Genomic DNA, 17,238 nt, shown 5'->3' on the forward strand with positions numbered 1-17,238 from the left:
AAATAAGGCCGCATCTTAGCATTCTGAAATACTAGGGGTTAGGATTTTAACATGAATCTAGGGGGCACACAATCCAACCCATAAAGGGATGTCGCTAATAAATACTGGGTAGAGGTCAGGACACAGCCAAGCATCCTACAATGCACAGGACAGAGTTCTCCCAACAAAGAGCTCTTTGGCCCAGAAGCCACTCATGCCAAGCTGGTGACCCCCAGGTACAGCCCAGTCATAGGTGGATCACTTCTGAATAGGGACAGCTTTCTGGGAAAGGGTAGAATGCTCATTTATGAAGAATCTTTCCATTTTTGCCAGCCATGGTGGCTCACACCTGTAATCCTAGCTATTCAGGAGGCAGAGGTAGCAGGATCACAGTCGGGGCAGGCCTGGACAAAAGCACAAGACTTTATCTGAAAAATAAACTAAAAGCAACAGGATTAAAGGAGTAGCTGAAGTGGAAGAGTGCTTGCCTAGCAAGTGTGAAGGGCCTGAGTTCAAATCCCACTGAGATAAAAAAAATAAAAAGGAAACTTTCCACTTTTTCTCCTGAGCACGCTTGCATCTAAAACTTTGGTTTTTTTAAAAGAAAAGTGACCCAAATCCACTTTTCTTAAGGTACAAAATTCCTCCTGCCACCTTCCTGCTCTATACTCAACTCTTATCTGTACTTCAATGTTCTCAACAGGTCGCTTCTGGGGTTTTTATTTTTTGTACTTTGATGCATGCAGAGGTAGATTAATACTTCCTTCTAAAGAAATTCATTTTCTCCTCTGTCACAGGAAAGGTGATGCACAGAAGAAAAATCACAGAAACAACCATTGGTACAAGACTGAGCTCTGCCACAGGATAGGTACTTAACTCATGTTATTTCAGCTTCCGGACCAAGTGGCAAATAAAAAGTTAAAATTAACATTTAAATAAACTCTGATTGCATTTGTGAGTTTTTGTGATTCACTTGGGATAATGTTCAACTAAGAAGACCGAGTATTGACATGCAAATTCCCCACTTAGTATAAATAAATAGCAATGGGTGTAGAGTGTTTCCTTGCCCGGCAGACTGTCACTCCAACTTTTTCCCCCCTTTGCTGATAAAAACAAGGAAAATGAGAAATGAGTTTCTCAGTTTAAATTCCACTGGTTTAAAATGACCTCCTCTCCTAACTTTTACACAAAATCAAACTTTGTCTTGAGTCAACACAACTGAAAGCAAACGTGTTTCATTTCAAGGAGAGGAAAACTGTCTTTCCATCACTTGATTTCACTGATGGGAAAATAGAAGCCCAGAGAGAGGCAACGTGTCCCAAAGACACAGAACAACTGACACTGCCTTGGAACTTACAGCCCCAAGTCTCAATCCCCTGCTTGGAAGGCATGTGCAGCTTGGCGATTTCAGGTAACTCCTGAGTGTCTAGAAGCCTGCAGATACCTCCAAGGTCAGTGTAGCCCTTATATCTGGTCGATCCTGGGCTGCACACCATAGAGGACCTGTTCTGGCCTTCATCCACCAGTGTCTGTCCTGCCCTCACTCCCAATGGTCCAGACCTCCAAGTACCTGGGGTTCCAGAATTCCTACCAAATGGCCCAAGCTCTCTCTCAAGACTGGGACAGGCTCTTCCAGGTTTATGTCAAGGAGAGGGTCCCATCTCTGCTGTGTATCCCACCCCAGTCCACCCACCACCTCAGCCCCAGGAACTGGCAATGGGTGGTGGCTTGCAGAGGATGTGGACAAACGTTGGGCTTGCAAGTCAGAGCCACCACACTCTTGTGTGCAAGCTTTCTTACCAAGTATAGGAGCCAGGGCTGGGAAGAGGAGGCTGGAGCGCAGGAAAGAAAGGAAGAGAGGGGGGAGGGAGGGGGGAGGGTGCGGAGAAGGGGGGAGGGTGCGGAGAAGAAGGGAGGGAGGAGAAAGGAGGGAGGGAGGGAAGAAAAGGGAAGGAAGGAAAGAAAGGAATTTGAACATATTTCTTTCCCAACCCCACATAGCTCTGCACTCCTTGTGCACTGGAGTGCACAAGCTCCCCTGGCAAATACAGGGCTAAGCGTTCCTGTCTTCCTGTCTTTGTAAACTGCTGCCTTGGGTTCTCCTATTTGAGACAGCAATCTAAATATTGATACTCTTCTCTCTCTCTCTCTCTCTCTCTCTCTCTCTCTCTCTCTCTCTCTCTCTCCCTCCTCACTCCCTCTCTCCCTCCCTCTCTCTCTCCCTCCCAGCCTCCCTCCTTCCCTCCCTCCCTCCCTCTCTCTCTCTCTCTCTCTCTCTCTATCTTGAATGAGACCTCTCTCTTCTCCACTGTGTTGCACACCACCACTACATTCTAGCCCCTTCTGCCATGACCTGGAAAAGGGTAAGTGCTGTGGCTTCAGAGCCAGCCCTGGTTAGGACAGGCTCCACCAGTCTGTTCTGCCCCCAGTAGAAAAACGGCCTTCAGAGCCTGTGGCTCCTTCCCAGCAGGAATGAATTCAGAGAGGCAGTGGCTCTCTGCATCTGTCAAAGAGGAGGACATTTTTCAGGGTGCCTGTTAGGTGATGTAATCAAATGATCCCATCTCAGTTTTACACATCCTAGGAGGGAGATTCCTGTTCCAGCATACAGGGGAAGGAAACGGAAGACCAGAGTGGGTAAGCAACTTGCTGTGGGTCACACAGTTAGCAGGCAGTAAATCCAGGACTCCAGCATAGGTCCATCAGATAGGGCAAGTGTTCTATGTCCCACTCCCAAGTGGGAGGATACTAGGGCTTCTATGTAGGGTCATTAGTACAAAAATGTCTCAGCACATTTTCCCACCTTAGATCTTTAAAAAAACAAAAACTCTAGGTCATGAGTGCTATTAGGCCACTGTACAGGTAAATGGAGGCACAGATGTCAGCTGACAGGTTATGACATCGCTAGTCAAACCAAAGGGCGTTCCATCTTTCCCAGTCTTTCCCAGAGGAGATAAATGGAGGTGCTCAGGGCTAGGTCCTGCTTTCATGTGACACACACTAAGTCCTCCTTTCCTGGGTGAAAGAGCCCAAGCAAAGAGGAGAAACAAAAACACCATGCAAAACTGAAACCCGAAACTACATCTAATTCCCAACAACACAAGTTAGCATAGAGCACGCGCTCAGCACATGTGACCCCACATGAGCACACAGCCCTACAAGGTATGTATCAGCAGCATTACCTTCCTCAGCACCCTCATTTCGAAGGGGAGGATGCAGAGGCATGAAGAGGTGAAATTTCCTCCTGAAAGTAGCAAAGTCAGCAGTGGGCTGGCATTCCAATCCAGGTGGACCCCCAAAACTGTTTTCAATACCTATCCTAAGAAAAGGGACACCTGGGGATTCCCCTAATGTCCCAAAGAGCCATGTTTCCACGATATATTTATTGCAAATATGGCTGATGAGCTAAAATAGAAACTCAGATAGATCCTGGTGATCTCCAAGTCTGACTTTTGGGGTCCCAGAATCTTACAGCCCTGGTGGCTGCTCCCATCTGCTCAGGCAGAATCACAGCTCTTGCCAAGCACCCTGTCCTCAATGTTTTCCCAATGAACTCAGCATGAGTCCTCTATGCTCTTCCACCTGAGCTTCTGGCACAAGTTTGCTGCCAGGAGGTGCCTACTGGGGAACCAGAACAAGTGAGGACATTGTCCCCTCATTCCCAGAGTGGTCGGTGCTCCATGCAGAAGAGGGGCATCACCCCCACAATATCTTGTCATGGAGCCCCCATGGCCTGTTTGCAGCGTCTCACAAATGCTTTCACAGGAAGACCTCTGCTCACTTTTGTCATAGCACCCTGTGTTCTCAGGGACTCTCTATGGGATCAGGTGAGACTTACGAGGCACACCATTGTGCCTGTCCCAAACCCAAGCAGTACCCCAATGCCCTGTGCTCAATGACCAGAGCAAAGACAGCAGGGCTCAGAACCTCCTAGTTCCAAACACAGAGACCTGAATCCCAGCTTGGGTTCTTCTGAATGCACATAAGAGCAACTTCTGTAACTAAATTCTGTGTCCCAAGTCCCTCTTCTGCACCAACCTTGTGCCCAACCCTGTCCTTTATCATGGGATTATACATGTGGGCTTCAATCTGACCCTGGGAGAGAGATCTGGTGCCCTTCATACCTGTGGGACTCAGCCCATGGGAGCAGAGGTTACCCACAGATCACAGTTAGGGGACTCAGATTTGGATCCTAGCTCAACCAACCACTTGGACCCTGAACAAATGGCTTAACCTCTCTGTTCTTCCCATTCTTTGACGTTGAACATGGAACGATAATGCTTCCTTCCAAGAACCTGGGACGCTCAGATGAGGGATGGTACATTGCAGTGTTTATCGTGAAAGTGACTCTAACATAGGTCAGTAACAGTTTGACGCACTGTCAAATGCCTTAAAATAATCCACACAGTCTATGACCTTGAGTGTAGGTGATATGTGTACAAAAGAGTGACCTTTTGAACAAGCAAATATACATCAGAGTTCCCAATTCTTTAAGATATTTAATGCCAAACCTAAATAATAGTGACCAAAGAGCTGTCACAATGACTTTTGTTTTTTTCAAACAGGAGCACGAGAAGGAGCAGCATTTAACCCTCATTTTGGGTAAGTCCTGGCATCTTCCTGACTTAACTGTACCTTTTTCTGCTCTCAAATTACCCTTGCAAATAACATTACCACTACTCAATTTATGATACCTTTCTGTTATTTCAAGTGGTAGATATGTGAAATTTCTCGCAAATATAAGGAAGTTTCTGCAATAAATAAAACAAGTTTCAAAGTAAACAAATAAAAAATAATTTAATCCTTCACTGTCATTTTCTACCACCCTTTCTTCCTCTCTCTCTTCTTAATCACATGCACAGACCAACAGGGGTCAGAAACACCCACCAGCCCCCCACTTTCTCTCAGATGGCCTTGGCTTGTGGTTGACAAGAAATAAATAGGCAATCATAGAAAAGCTGACAAAGCTTTCCTCCTTTCCTCCGAGACAGTGCCTGTCCTTCATGAAATCCCAGGAAAATTTTTCAGGAACACACAGAGGAGATAAGGAAAGCAAAGTGTGCTAGGCTTTCAGTATTTCCCAGGGCAGCAGCGAGAGCAGCCTCATCTCAGAAAGCCAGTGCAATCTTCCAGATAATACAGTCCCACACCCAAACAACAGCTCACCATGATCTGGGTGTGCTTGTACGGTAGAGATGGCTTCATATTTGTAATGAAAGCAGTTTGGAGAGCATGAGAAAAGCTTTTAGAGTCCCAGGTCACCATGCATGAAACCCAGTCTCTAAACCTCCCACATCCTTTTCTATCAGATCCTCCAGGTGGTGGGAAGACAGCATGACAGAATGCGCCATCTTCACTATGAAGCCCAGTCAGTCACCAGCTCTGCATAATGATCCCACTTGACCCGCTCGAGGGACGAGCCATTCCTCCATGCTCAATTAATAAGGATGCACAAAATAATGTGGCTACAAATCCACTCTGAGGCTCCATCCTGCCCTGTTTACCTAAATTAGCTCCTGGGTCAATAATGCAAACCATTAGCGGATAATTAGCTGGAGACCTTGGTCCAGAACTTGGCAACTTCTCACTTCCCTGTTTCCAGTCAGACAAGAACACTGAAGGTCAGAGCAAGTCCTGTTCTCAGTGGTGGGAAAGACAGCTGCATGTCTAACAGGATTGTCAGGGTTATGGAAGTCCTTGAATCCCCAAAGTTCTCTTCTACTAGTCACACAGATCTGCCCCAAAACTTCACAGTGAAAGTCATTAGTGGACCAGGTCAATGTCCTCCAAGCTGGCTGTATGCTAGAATCCTCTGATGAGATTTAAATGCACATTTCTGATCCCACAACAAGCTTACGTAAATTCTTTGGTCTGAGAATCTGAATTTTTCATATTTGGAGACACTGACTAGGTACTTTGGACCTACAGGTTGCAAAGAGAGATGAGAATGCTACCTTTACCAAGCAGCAAGAATATTTACACTCACTTGTAAAGGAAGGATTCCTTCCTTTAAAACCTCATCACATAGATGGACAAATTAGACAAGACACCTTTTTCTCTAAGACACTGCTCAACACAGAAGGAGGCTGGTAGACCAGATGGCTGTTACAGGGTTTTGCCCGTGTCCATATGTTTAAAAATTGCATCTCAGTTTTTCTTTCAAGAACACCGGCATCCCTTCCTCAGTTTCTTGCCAGTGGTTCACGTGGGTTCCCCTAGCCCCCAGATCCAGGAGTGGGCATAGGATCCAGGCCTGGCCTGTCAGAATATTCCTGGCCCCAGAAAGGAGTATGGCTTGGAAAAGTGTGCCATGAGTTGTGCCAACTCCAGAGGATTTTCCTGGACCCTGGGGTGGAGAAACTCCTCTTTCTGCTGAAATTGCTGGCTTTGAGGAAGACACTGGGGACAGCCACTTGGGGTGGGTCTGCCTGGAAAGGAACCTGATATACAAAGACTGAAAAGAGGCACCACTAAGTCCACATGACATCTGTAGAGCCATGGGTCATTAAAGGCACTCCAGAACTTCCAAGACTTGGAACCACTTCATCCCTCAGTCTCATTTTTATTTCTTTTTTGCACAAGTTGGAGTCAACCAGTCAAAGGCATCCTGGATACTAAGAAGGCAAGCCCAGAACCAGGAGGCAGCATGGAGGTGCCAGACAAAAGGATGGAAAAAGCAGACTATAAGGAAATGTTGCAAAAGCATGCACTGGTCACCAGGCACTGTGTCCAACACTGGGAACACACAGATAAGTGGGCCTGCACCCCTCTGCAAGAGCTCACAGTCCAACAGGACACACAAACACAGTCAGGTGATTTGCAAACTTTATGGACTTCATCATTTGTACAGGGGCTGGTCAGAAATCTACACTTCTATGCCTCCATTGTATGATGTAGGAGACATCATAAGATCATTTTTAAGCTTTAGACTCTACCAATATAGTTGAAATAGCTGTCACCTCTCTTTGCAAAAGATGGAGACAGGTGTCAACTATAAGTCATACTCAAATGGCAAAACCAGCAAAAGAAGTGAAAACAAAAGAGTTCTTTCATTCATCCAACAAATGTGCCTAGACCAGGCACTGTACTGGGAGACAACAGTGGACAAGACCGAGGAGGTCCCTCTACTTATGAATTTGATATCCTTTGTGGTAGAGGGAGAAAGTGAGTAAATAGAATAAATAATAGTGAATAGCGAGTTTGTAATAAGGAGAAAATAAAACTGGGAAATATGAGTCATCTGGTAATTGGTATATTCATCCATTTTCTGTTGCTATAATGGAATACTGAAGGCTAGGTGACTTATAAAGTAAGGAGGTTTGTTTAGCTCACAGTCTGGGGATTCAAGAGCATGGTGCCACATCTGCTGAGCTCTGGTGAGGACCTCATGACAGATAGCATTACAATGACAGGTGTATGTGCATGAGGGAGTGCTCACAGCACCGCACAGGAAGCCAGAGGAAGGGGGAGGGTCAGCCCAACTCTTTTGTAACAGCTCCCTCCAAAGAACCAACTCAGGGTCCCACAAGGACTACCTTCATTCCTTCCAAGCATGCCCTCAATGCCTCCCAGTAGGCTCCACCTCTTAAAGGGCCCACCATCTCAAAACTGACCCACTGGGAACTAAGCTTTCCACACATGAACCCTGAGGGACAACCCACATGTAGACCAAACAGGCATACTTGAGACAAGGCAATCAAGGAAGGTATTTTAGAGTAAGTGTCATTTACATGTAGTCAAGATATTGTTTCCTCCACACAAGATGGAAACTAGGCACATTCTTGTTGAAAACCTATTGGGACAGAGAGCAAGGGCTTGGCTGACCTTCTGGGCCCAGATTCTTAACTATCTCTATGCCTGATGCTAAGACACAGCTATTCAGGTGACAAAGCTGGTCTGAAACCTGCCTTCTGGGAACACATCAACCAAGGAGGTTTGAGGGGAAGGGACACATAGATCCACTTAGTGGTCACCAATATTCACCAAAGGGCCTGGCAGCTCTACTGCCTCCCAGCCCCAGAAAGAAGTGGAGGAACCAACTTTAAGGTGAATAGATCACAGTTTGCATCACTTGTGCAACAAAAGGGTTTTTTTCCCAAAGGTTAAAGGACCACAGCCATGTTCTGACTGTAAAAGTAACAGATGGTTCTCCTACCTGAAGGAGTGAGGCCATATCTGTCCCATCACCACTGGGTGGGAGCTACCAGCCTCCCTCTCCCATCCTCCTCTCTGAAGGAACAAGTTTGGAAGCTCCCTCTCCTTCCTGCTTGGAGATAAATCCCCAGCAAATTTGCAACAGAGATGTAGACTGGCAGGAAAATGCCAGGCCCACCTCTTCTGTATTGATTCTCAAACAAGTTCAGAGGAGGGTGGGTTAGACGCCCCAACCTAAAGCCGCTGAAGTAATTGGGAGATCAGACGTCTGCGCCTCCACGCTGTTTGAAGCCGTTCTCCTTTGAGGGCTTTTTTTGTTAATGCATTTCTGATTTGGCTCAGGATTTTAGAATAATGGTAGCTTATGTGTGCTTAGAAAGATAGGAAAAGAAAAACAACAGATTCAAATCATGCTTTTAGTTTTCAAAGGTGAACAATCTTTTTGGTAGTGCCTGTTTCAAAATGCATTAGCCTCTTTGACCCTAAATTGCTGTTTGCCCTTCTTCTTCTTGTCCAGGCTTTGTTGTGTGGCTGTGTTAACATGAAAGCTTTGCTTTCTCCGCTAAGGTTTTAGAGCCCCAAAACAACAGCAGCACACCATCTCCCCAAATCCTCTGTCCCTTGGCCATCTGTGCACTTCATGGGTTTTCCCACCCCAACACCAATACCCAGGGAGGAGCAGAAGGGTGGCCCCTAATGAGACTTTTGCAATGCTCTTCACAGCAGTGCATAAAATTCTACTCCCCAGGCTATGGTCAGGGTAGGTCTCCCAGGATGCCTACAGAGCCTAGGACCAGGGCACAAATGGAGCCCCATACACTATATATCTAAGCATTTAAAAGTTACACCCAACACACACCCAGGGCCCCAAAGCTTGCTCCCCAAGACCTACCCTCTTCACTGGAAGCTAAGGAGCCATGCTGTCCCCTCACTGGCCACTGAAAGGGAAGAGTCAGGGTAGAAGGGGGAGGGGGAAAACAGGCCTCCTATGGCAACTGAACTCCAACCAAGCCTGAGGCCAGGACTGACCTGGGTTCTTCCAGGAGCCAGTCTGCTGGTCCCTATCTGTCAGCTTGGGATTTCCTCCCTCCAAATTATACAAGCAGAGCAGAGAGCAGGGAGAACCACAGACACCTGGGGACCCCAACTGGATGCTTTGGGATTTTTCTCCAGTTGCGCAGACAGGTCCTCAGACTATCTTGTTTGCCACCTCTTGGGTCCTCAATCCTATACCCTCAGGCCTGGGAAACCCCGTCCAGCTTTCCCGGCTCTAGCTCAGAATGCTCACTGCTCAAATGGGTGTCGAGCATTCAAAACACTTCCTTAGAAAGTCAACCACATAAAGTCCTAGTGTTTTGGTGACTTAGAGAAGTGGGTCCTTTAGAGTCCAGGTCTCAGGCAGGATTCTTCTATGGAACTAAGAGGCAGCAGCAGGGTGAACTTGATTGGCAGTCATGAGGCAAGGCAGAGTCATATTCTGATTTTCCCTCAAGAAACAGGGGCTTCCCCAAGGCCAGAAGACTTGACACCACTGTCATGCAAGAGCCCAGGACCCCTCCGCCTACAGCAAGCCACCCAGAGCTCCACTCTCAATGTCAATAACTAGAACATAGCTGGGGATGCCCCACCCTGGTGGCACACCCAGAGTGTCATTGGCACCTGCTTCCTGGATCCTTGCACCATGCCTGGCATCTGTCTTTTCTTTAGCTTCTCCCTCTACTCTGTGAACTGCTGCATGCACTTCCACTACACGCCATTCTATGAAGTTAGTTCCTACTGCTTGCATCCAAAATCCCTAATGGATACATTCATCATGCTACCTTTGTGATATAAAGAACAGGATTCCAGGTACTCCAACACAGGAGCACAGAATTGAATTTGAAAGACTATGTCACTTGCCTGCCAAAACTCACCAATGGATTCCCCACCATTCTCCACAATCCCTCCACCCCATTTACCTGCCATATCTGGTGATGTGGAGGACCAAAGTCTGAATGTGCCTCAATCCTTAAATAACACTCCCCCACTCATGAATTCTCCACTCTGGACACACTGGTCTCCAGGCAATCTCTGAAGAAGTTTGACATAGTTATCTTTGAAGGCCTTCTTCATTAGGATGGGAGATTAGCTCAGTGTTAGAGCCCTTGCCTAGCATACATGAGACCCTAGGTTTCATCCCCAGCACTGCAAAATAAATATTTCTGCATGTATGGCGTGACATAGGACCATACCCATTAAACTTTCAACTCTAAAGGCCATGGTTGGCTGGTGGAGTGGCTCAAGTGGTAGAGCGCCTGCCTAGCAAGGTAAGGCCTTGAGTTCAAACCTTAGTGCCTGCACTGGAGGGTGGCTGCTGGTCTATCAGAAGCATTACCCTCCACATCTGATTTTAGTGGGAAGACAGTGTTCTCTTCAGTGCCTCTCCTGCACGGATACCTGATTCCTGTTTTGAACAAAGGGAAAGCAAACCCGGGGCTAAGAGTCTGCCTGCAGAAAACTAGTTAGGACAGTAGTTAAATAGCATTTTAAAATTCGAATTATTCTAGCATTACTTTCTAATGCTAGGTGCTGAGGGGTCCTCCACCAGCTGTTCTGGACAGACACTGAGGTACTGTGTTGAGTGCTGCCCCTGATTAGGACATTAACATCTATAGGTCAAGGCAAGTTTTATTTTTCGCTGCAAGTCTCCCACAGCTGGTCCTGTGGCTGATATATGGTAGGTTATCAGGAGTTCAATACAAAATGGCTGAATTAACAAATAAAAGGCCATTAGTTCAGATGTCAGTAATTTAGAATTGAGGGTGGAACTTGAGCCAACCAAAATAGCAGCAACAATGGAAAGCAGCACATATTGAATTTGCTAGAGAGGACATGTTTGTAAGCATTCTGTAACTTCCTGGCTTACAAAACATTGCTTCCAACTGCATCCCATCAATTCGTGGAAACAGACTGGGCTGGACTTTTAAAGGCTCATTCTGGACTACCTATCAACTAGGTTCACTGCATGCATCACACAAATATCCCATCATTGGACATGCCTTCCCCGAACACCACCCCCACTCCACTCTCCATCAAATTCTTTTGCTACATGATGTCCTGTCTGCCCCCCACATCGTCCCTCTGTGGCATTGATCACAGTTTTTAATTATATATTGATTTGGCAATCATTGGATTACTGTTTATCTTTTGCACTAGACTCTAAGCTGCCCAAGAAGCAGTGTCTGCCACTGTACACCTGCCTGATTCCAGCTCTCAGCATCGGCTCATAACTTAGTAGGTGTTCAACAAATATCCGATCAATTACTGAACAAATGGCTTGTGTGTGTAATTTATTCTAAGCAATATGCAATCATTCAGGCTGGCTTTGCTGCCCATTTTCCCTAATAAGCAAGATTGTGTCCATCAGACAAGTCCCAACCAGGGCCATTTAGACAATTCGAAGTTTAAGATCTTGGTGGGAAAGTCTAGCACCTCACAGAGGATGAGTACTCTGCTTACTGAGCCTTTGATCAAAGTATGAAATAACTGAAGGACAGATCCTCTGGGAACTCTAGGAACAGTGGTAACATTTTGCTCTTGGCTATGCCTAGTCCTTTGAGTCAAACTCAAAACCTCACTGTTTAATCCTAACCTACCCAGTTTCCATGCTACAGGAATGAACCTCCTTGTTAGGCTAAGCTTGGCTTTTTTTTTTTTTTTGGCAGTACTGGGGTTTGAACTAGGGCTTTACGCTTGCTAAGCAGGAGCTCCACCCTTTAAGCCATGCTTTCAGCCCTTTTTGCTCTGGTTATTTTGGAGATAGGGTCTCTGTTTTTGCCCAGAACTGCAATCCCCTATTTTAAGCTTCCCACCATTACTAGGATGACAGGCACATGCCATCAGGACCAAGCTTTTTCCACTGAGATGGGATCTCTTGAACTTTTTGCTTGGGCTGGCCTTGAACCAATCTTTCTGATCTCAGTCTCCCAAGTAGCTAGCTTTACAGTCAGGAGCCACTGGCACCCAGTTCCAGGGCTACCGTTTTAAAATCTTGTTCTGATTCTTCCACTTCGGGATACTCTACATCTCTACTATGCTGAGATTTCTAGGAAAAAAAAAAACCAAAACCTAACCCATGGAACTAAATGGATTTCCCCATGCCTCCATTCCAAGAGCAACATGGTCCCCTACACTAAGAGTGTGTTCAACTCTGGGCTCAAGATGCTTGTGAGGAATGAGATGCCTTTGCTGAGGAACTCCAGTTCACCCAACTCCAACTCCAAAATGCAACAGAGCATTCTTCGCCACAACCACCAGGTCCATAGGGAAGAGGTAACCACTCACTCCACCCCCTGCCAGGCCACATTGGCCTCCTGATTTCCCACCTCCTGGGTTCTCAGCTCCCACATCCCTTCTGCCCTATTAATGTGACATTCCTACAAGGCAGTTTCATCCTTAGTACTCTTCAATCTGCTCATTCTTTTGACAAGCATTTAGGAAATGCCTGCTGTATGCCAGGCATGGAGCAGCTGAGAATGCCATGGAGACAAGATGGCCGAGCTCCTGCCACTGTGAAGTTTCTTTTGCGACTGAGGAACACAGGTCTAAAGAAACATCAGAACTCCCTCATGCCCTCAGTCCAAATCTTCTTGAGGAGACATTCAAAGCCCTTTAGTATGCAGGCCTGCTTACTTCTTTTTGAGCATTTTCTCATATAATGTTCTAGAATGTTCTCCACAGTATTCAATGCCCCCATATATTCTGAACTGTTTGCAGCTCATCAGACATGCCACAGCCTCTCTGGCTGCCTGGCTTCTGCTCACTCTGCCCTTCTTTGCAACTCCCTCTTTTTCTTGTCTCTTCTCTGACTCTTTTCCTAGGAACCTCCTATTCATTCTTCAGGACTCAGCTTATAGATTCCTACCTTTCCAGAAAGTCTTCCTCCAGGCCTCCCAACCCACTAGTCCTTTGCCATTCCCCTCCCCAAGTGGGTAGAGGGTTCCCCCTCACTCTACAGCACTGCATAGCCACAGTTATCACAGCACATGAGCTTCATAATGGTCCTTGGGCTGACTCCACTGTCAACACCTCTCCATTCACTGGCACCCCCTCTTGGATCCTTAAAACTTCTAGACTTTTCTGCACTTTATACTGTTCAGCAGGTTCATTGTCTTGTCAAAGGCCACACCACTGGTATGAAACAGAGACAGAACTCAAACCCATGTCTCCTGTCTCCAAACCCAGGGAAAACACTACGCACTAAACAGCAGAAGCAGAAGATCACATTTAGGAACACACAATGAAAATTCAGGTTAACTAACAAATATAGGGTGACAAAAGATCCCAGTTACCCAATCCGTCTTGGCCATGCCAATTGTCCAAGTATAGTCATTAACACAGCCTGTTGCATTTCCAAAAGGGTTCCACTTGGGATGCACATTTCTAGAGTTGCTATATATATGTTTTTAGAGCATGATGAGAATCTCACTCACAAGTTATCCCCAGAGTATTCACAGAAGACCATCATCACAAATGCAGAAAGTGTTTCCATGAGAGTCAGGACTGCATACAATTAAGAGCCAGTGACACAACTGGACCCAGAAATGTTCCTCTGAGCCTTCCTGAAGACTGCTGGGGTGAGTGTGTAGGACTTGCTGGCCTGGAAGTTTACACAGCACTCTGGAAAACTTACATGGTTGCCAGGATGCCAGCTGGGGAGGAAGTCAGACTTTGGAAGTGGGTCTGATGGTGGAAGAGGAGTCTGGTTCTTTAAATAATCCCAAGAAGCCCTACAGATGGCACCCATCACTTGGCAGACTTCTCTGCTTAAGTAAAGCCAAGAATGAAAGCAAACCAGCAGAAATGGTTGTCTCCAGTCATGTTGCTTAGCAAAGAACAGATGGACTGGTCTCCACAGGGGACAGTCAGGGACTGATAGAGGAAATGTCTCTGATTCATCCTGGGGCCAGGTCTTCAGAAAGGATGTCCCCCCAACCATCATGGGTCATTCATGCAACCAATGCTGAGTTATGATTCTGCCCCAGTGTGCCTAGGCCAGTGAGGAGGAACGAAAGACATCAGAGAGACAGTTCCCACCCCCAGGGAAATTCAGAGGTGAACTGTCCCTTTTCCACAAATCCTTAACTAAAGCTTGAAATGAACAAGTACATGCTGATGTCATGGTTATTATGAGACATCTTTAACATTATGGGATCAGTGGATGGTTGGATAAAGAAACTGTGCTAGACAGAAGTGATGGAATACAATCCAGCCATAAAAAAGGAAATCCTGCCATTTGCAACAACATAGATGAACCTGGAGGATATTATGGTAAGTAAAATAAGCCAAGTGCAGAAAGGCAAACACCATGTGATCTCACTCATACGTGGAATAAAAAAGTTGATCCCCTAGAAGTAGAGGGGGGAATGGAGGTACTAGCAGAGGGTTAGGGAGGATATGTTGGCCACAGAGTGTGTATTCACAGTTAGATAGGAGGAACAAGTCCAATGGCCTACGGAACAGTAGGAGGACTAGAGTTAAAATATAACAATCCGACAGACAACATTCTTGAAGGGGACGTTCAGTATTCTCACCACAAAACGATGACTGTGACATAATGTAATTGTTAGCTAACTAGGTGTGACCTCTCACAATGTATATGAACTTCAAGCATCATGTCATTCACAGTAAGTACGTACAATTTCATAGGTCAATTTAAACAGCAAATCAATTTGAAAATCAGAAAACGGAAAATATTCTAGAACCACTTGGAGCATCAGTCCTGTGTCTCTTGCTGCAAGTGAGAACATGAAATCCTAACTCTCAAGAGAGCTCCACAAAGCTGGGCATGACAGCCCCATCACTGCAATCCTGGTACTAGGGAAGCAGAGGCAGAAGGATTGCAAGTTCATGGGCAGCCTGGGCTACATTGCAAGACCTTGTTTCAAAAACATCACAGAATGAGAGAGAGAGACAGAGAGATTAAGACAGGCAGAAATTTGTTCACCAAAAGTCACTGAAAGAATATAAGAGGGGGTGATTTGGAGGTCTGCTTCTAAAACTGGTTCCAGCTCCTCCAAACCAAGCAGAGGAAAACAAGGGAAACCCACAATGTTGCAACCAAATGATGGAGTTTAACGTGCGTTTGCAAATGAAAAATGCAATGTGTACCTGCCCCTCAGTCCAAGGCACAGTGGCTCTACAGTAACCCTATAAACTGTTTCACTAACTCTTATATCCAACTCCCCTGGGTTCCCTGTCTTGTAATTAGAAGACAAGAGAAGAAGCACTGTGCCTTAACTATCCATACACATTAGAAGACAATTCTAATTCAGCCATACAACCCTCACCCTCCTTGTTCCAAATTCCCAGACAGCTAAAGACATCACAAACTCTTCTTCCATCATCCCAAAGCAGTCATTTGAGGTCGCATCACGGTAATAATTCCAGTCTCATGGTACACGACTATTTATAATAGACTTCTTAGTAACTCAAATATTTCAGTCTTTCTTACTTACCTTAGGGCCTTGGCTCATGCTGATCCTTTTGCCTGCAAATCTGTTAATCTGTCATTATATACTAGCTCCTTTCATTTCATGAATATTAGCTTAAATATAATCTTTCAGAGAGCACTTACCTGACCATTCCATCTGCACTAGCCCCTCCTCCCTTTCTTGCTCCTGGTTCCAGCATCCTAGTCATTTCTTCACGGTACATTTCACAACTCGTTTTTTTTTGTTTTTTTGTATAATGCTGTTTCTGCAAACCCTAAAGAGTCACAGACACATTTCTTTGATTCACAGCTACATCCCCCTTTATTCACTATTTTACTGATCACTGAGCACAGAGCCCAGGACAGACTAGGTACTTGCTAAATATTTGATGTGGGACTGGGTGACAGTGAGAAATATTAGCCTGAGGCTTTTTCTTTTCTTCATCTGTTTCCCTTCCCTGTGCTTACTGCCCTGCAGAAGACACAAGGGAGAGAACAGAAGGGAAGCAGCCCTGTGTCTTCCTGGCAGTGTTTTAACAAAGACCTAAGTGGGTTTGTGGTAAAGCAGAGAGGATGGAAGACAGCTAGGATGGGGAGGGATTCTTCCCAGACTAAAGGAGAAAGGAGATTGGATCTGTGCGGAATTCCCTGGAGCCAGCAGAAACAGCCCCTGACTTCTTGTGGGACTTGTGGGAAGGTGGGAACACAGAGGGAGGGACAGGGTGACAGCACAGGTGGGGGCTATGAGGGAGGAGGGGCTCTATTACACCCCACCTCCTGGGTGTGGAGGCAGAGAGGCCATAGGACACAGATGGCAGGTGACTCAGAGGCAATCTATGTAAATGATGACAGAGCAGTGGGGGTGACACTGCCCACAGACATGCCATGATTCTGCTGGATGCACCAGAATTGCTTGACGTCCTGCAAGACATGTGGATGGCCAGGAATTATGGCAGGAAGGCAGGGAGGGGGAAGACAGAGTAATGAGTGCTACAAGAAAACCAGAGTTGGGTAATGCTACCTGGAGACCAGAGGAAGGTCACCTTGCCCCAGAGGTTAAAACAGCCAATGAAATAGCATGTGATTACATATGGGACAAGCTGTGCCCCACCCTATTTCTGTAACCTGCTGTAAATGGTATATAAGGAAAGCTCCCCCTTTGTTCTCAGGGCTCGGCCTTTGGACACAAGTCCACTGAGTTGCTACCACCTTGCTTAAAAAAGTTGCTTCCCGAAAGCTTTGGTGCCCTCTCAGTCTCTGTCTCCTACATCATTTCTGGGGGCCCACCCAGGATTTGGAGGGTGGTGTTTTCACCTCTTCGTCACTGGCTCAACATCCCCACCTTCTGGGAGGGCTGCCCCCGCCAGGCACCACCAGACTGTGTTGATCTGGAGGATGGAGCCTCTCTCCTGGTGAGCCAAGGAGGTAAGACCGGTTGTACAAAGGAACGTGGAAAGACTTGGGAACCAACCTGGGAGCCCTGCTCATCTGACTGGTAAGAAACTGGGTTCAAATTCAGGCCTGCCTCAGGAGGCAGAAGGGGAGTCTGATCAACTCTCAAAAGGCACCTGAGTAATGCCCGTTTGAGGGGTGAAACTGTGACTTTCAGGTTCAGGGAGTGGGGTGAAAGTACT

At 46.3% G+C, this 17,238-nt stretch overlaps 1 protein-coding gene across 2 annotated transcripts in view; it reads right to left on the minus strand.

Moving 5' to 3' along the window:
* The window catches only part of Kazn (kazrin, periplakin interacting protein), a 1,020,937-nt gene that overhangs the window by 846,811 nt on the left and 156,888 nt on the right, over window positions 1-17,238 (minus strand). The window contains exon 1 of one of the 2 annotated variants that reach the window (XM_074081292.1): window positions 15,749-16,058. The exons of the other annotated variant lie outside the window; for it this stretch is intronic. Coding sequence (XP_073937393.1) covers window positions 15,749-15,761 — 13 coding nt within the window. The 5' untranslated portion in view covers window positions 15,762-16,058. Of the gene's footprint in view, window positions 1-15,748; window positions 16,059-17,238 lie in introns of those variants that run through there. 2 annotated transcript variants of the gene reach the window in all.

Source organism: Castor canadensis, chromosome 7, assembly GCF_047511655.1.
Source record: "Castor canadensis chromosome 7, mCasCan1.hap1v2, whole genome shotgun sequence".
Classification (NCBI taxonomy): Eukaryota; Metazoa; Chordata; class Mammalia; order Rodentia; family Castoridae; genus Castor; species Castor canadensis.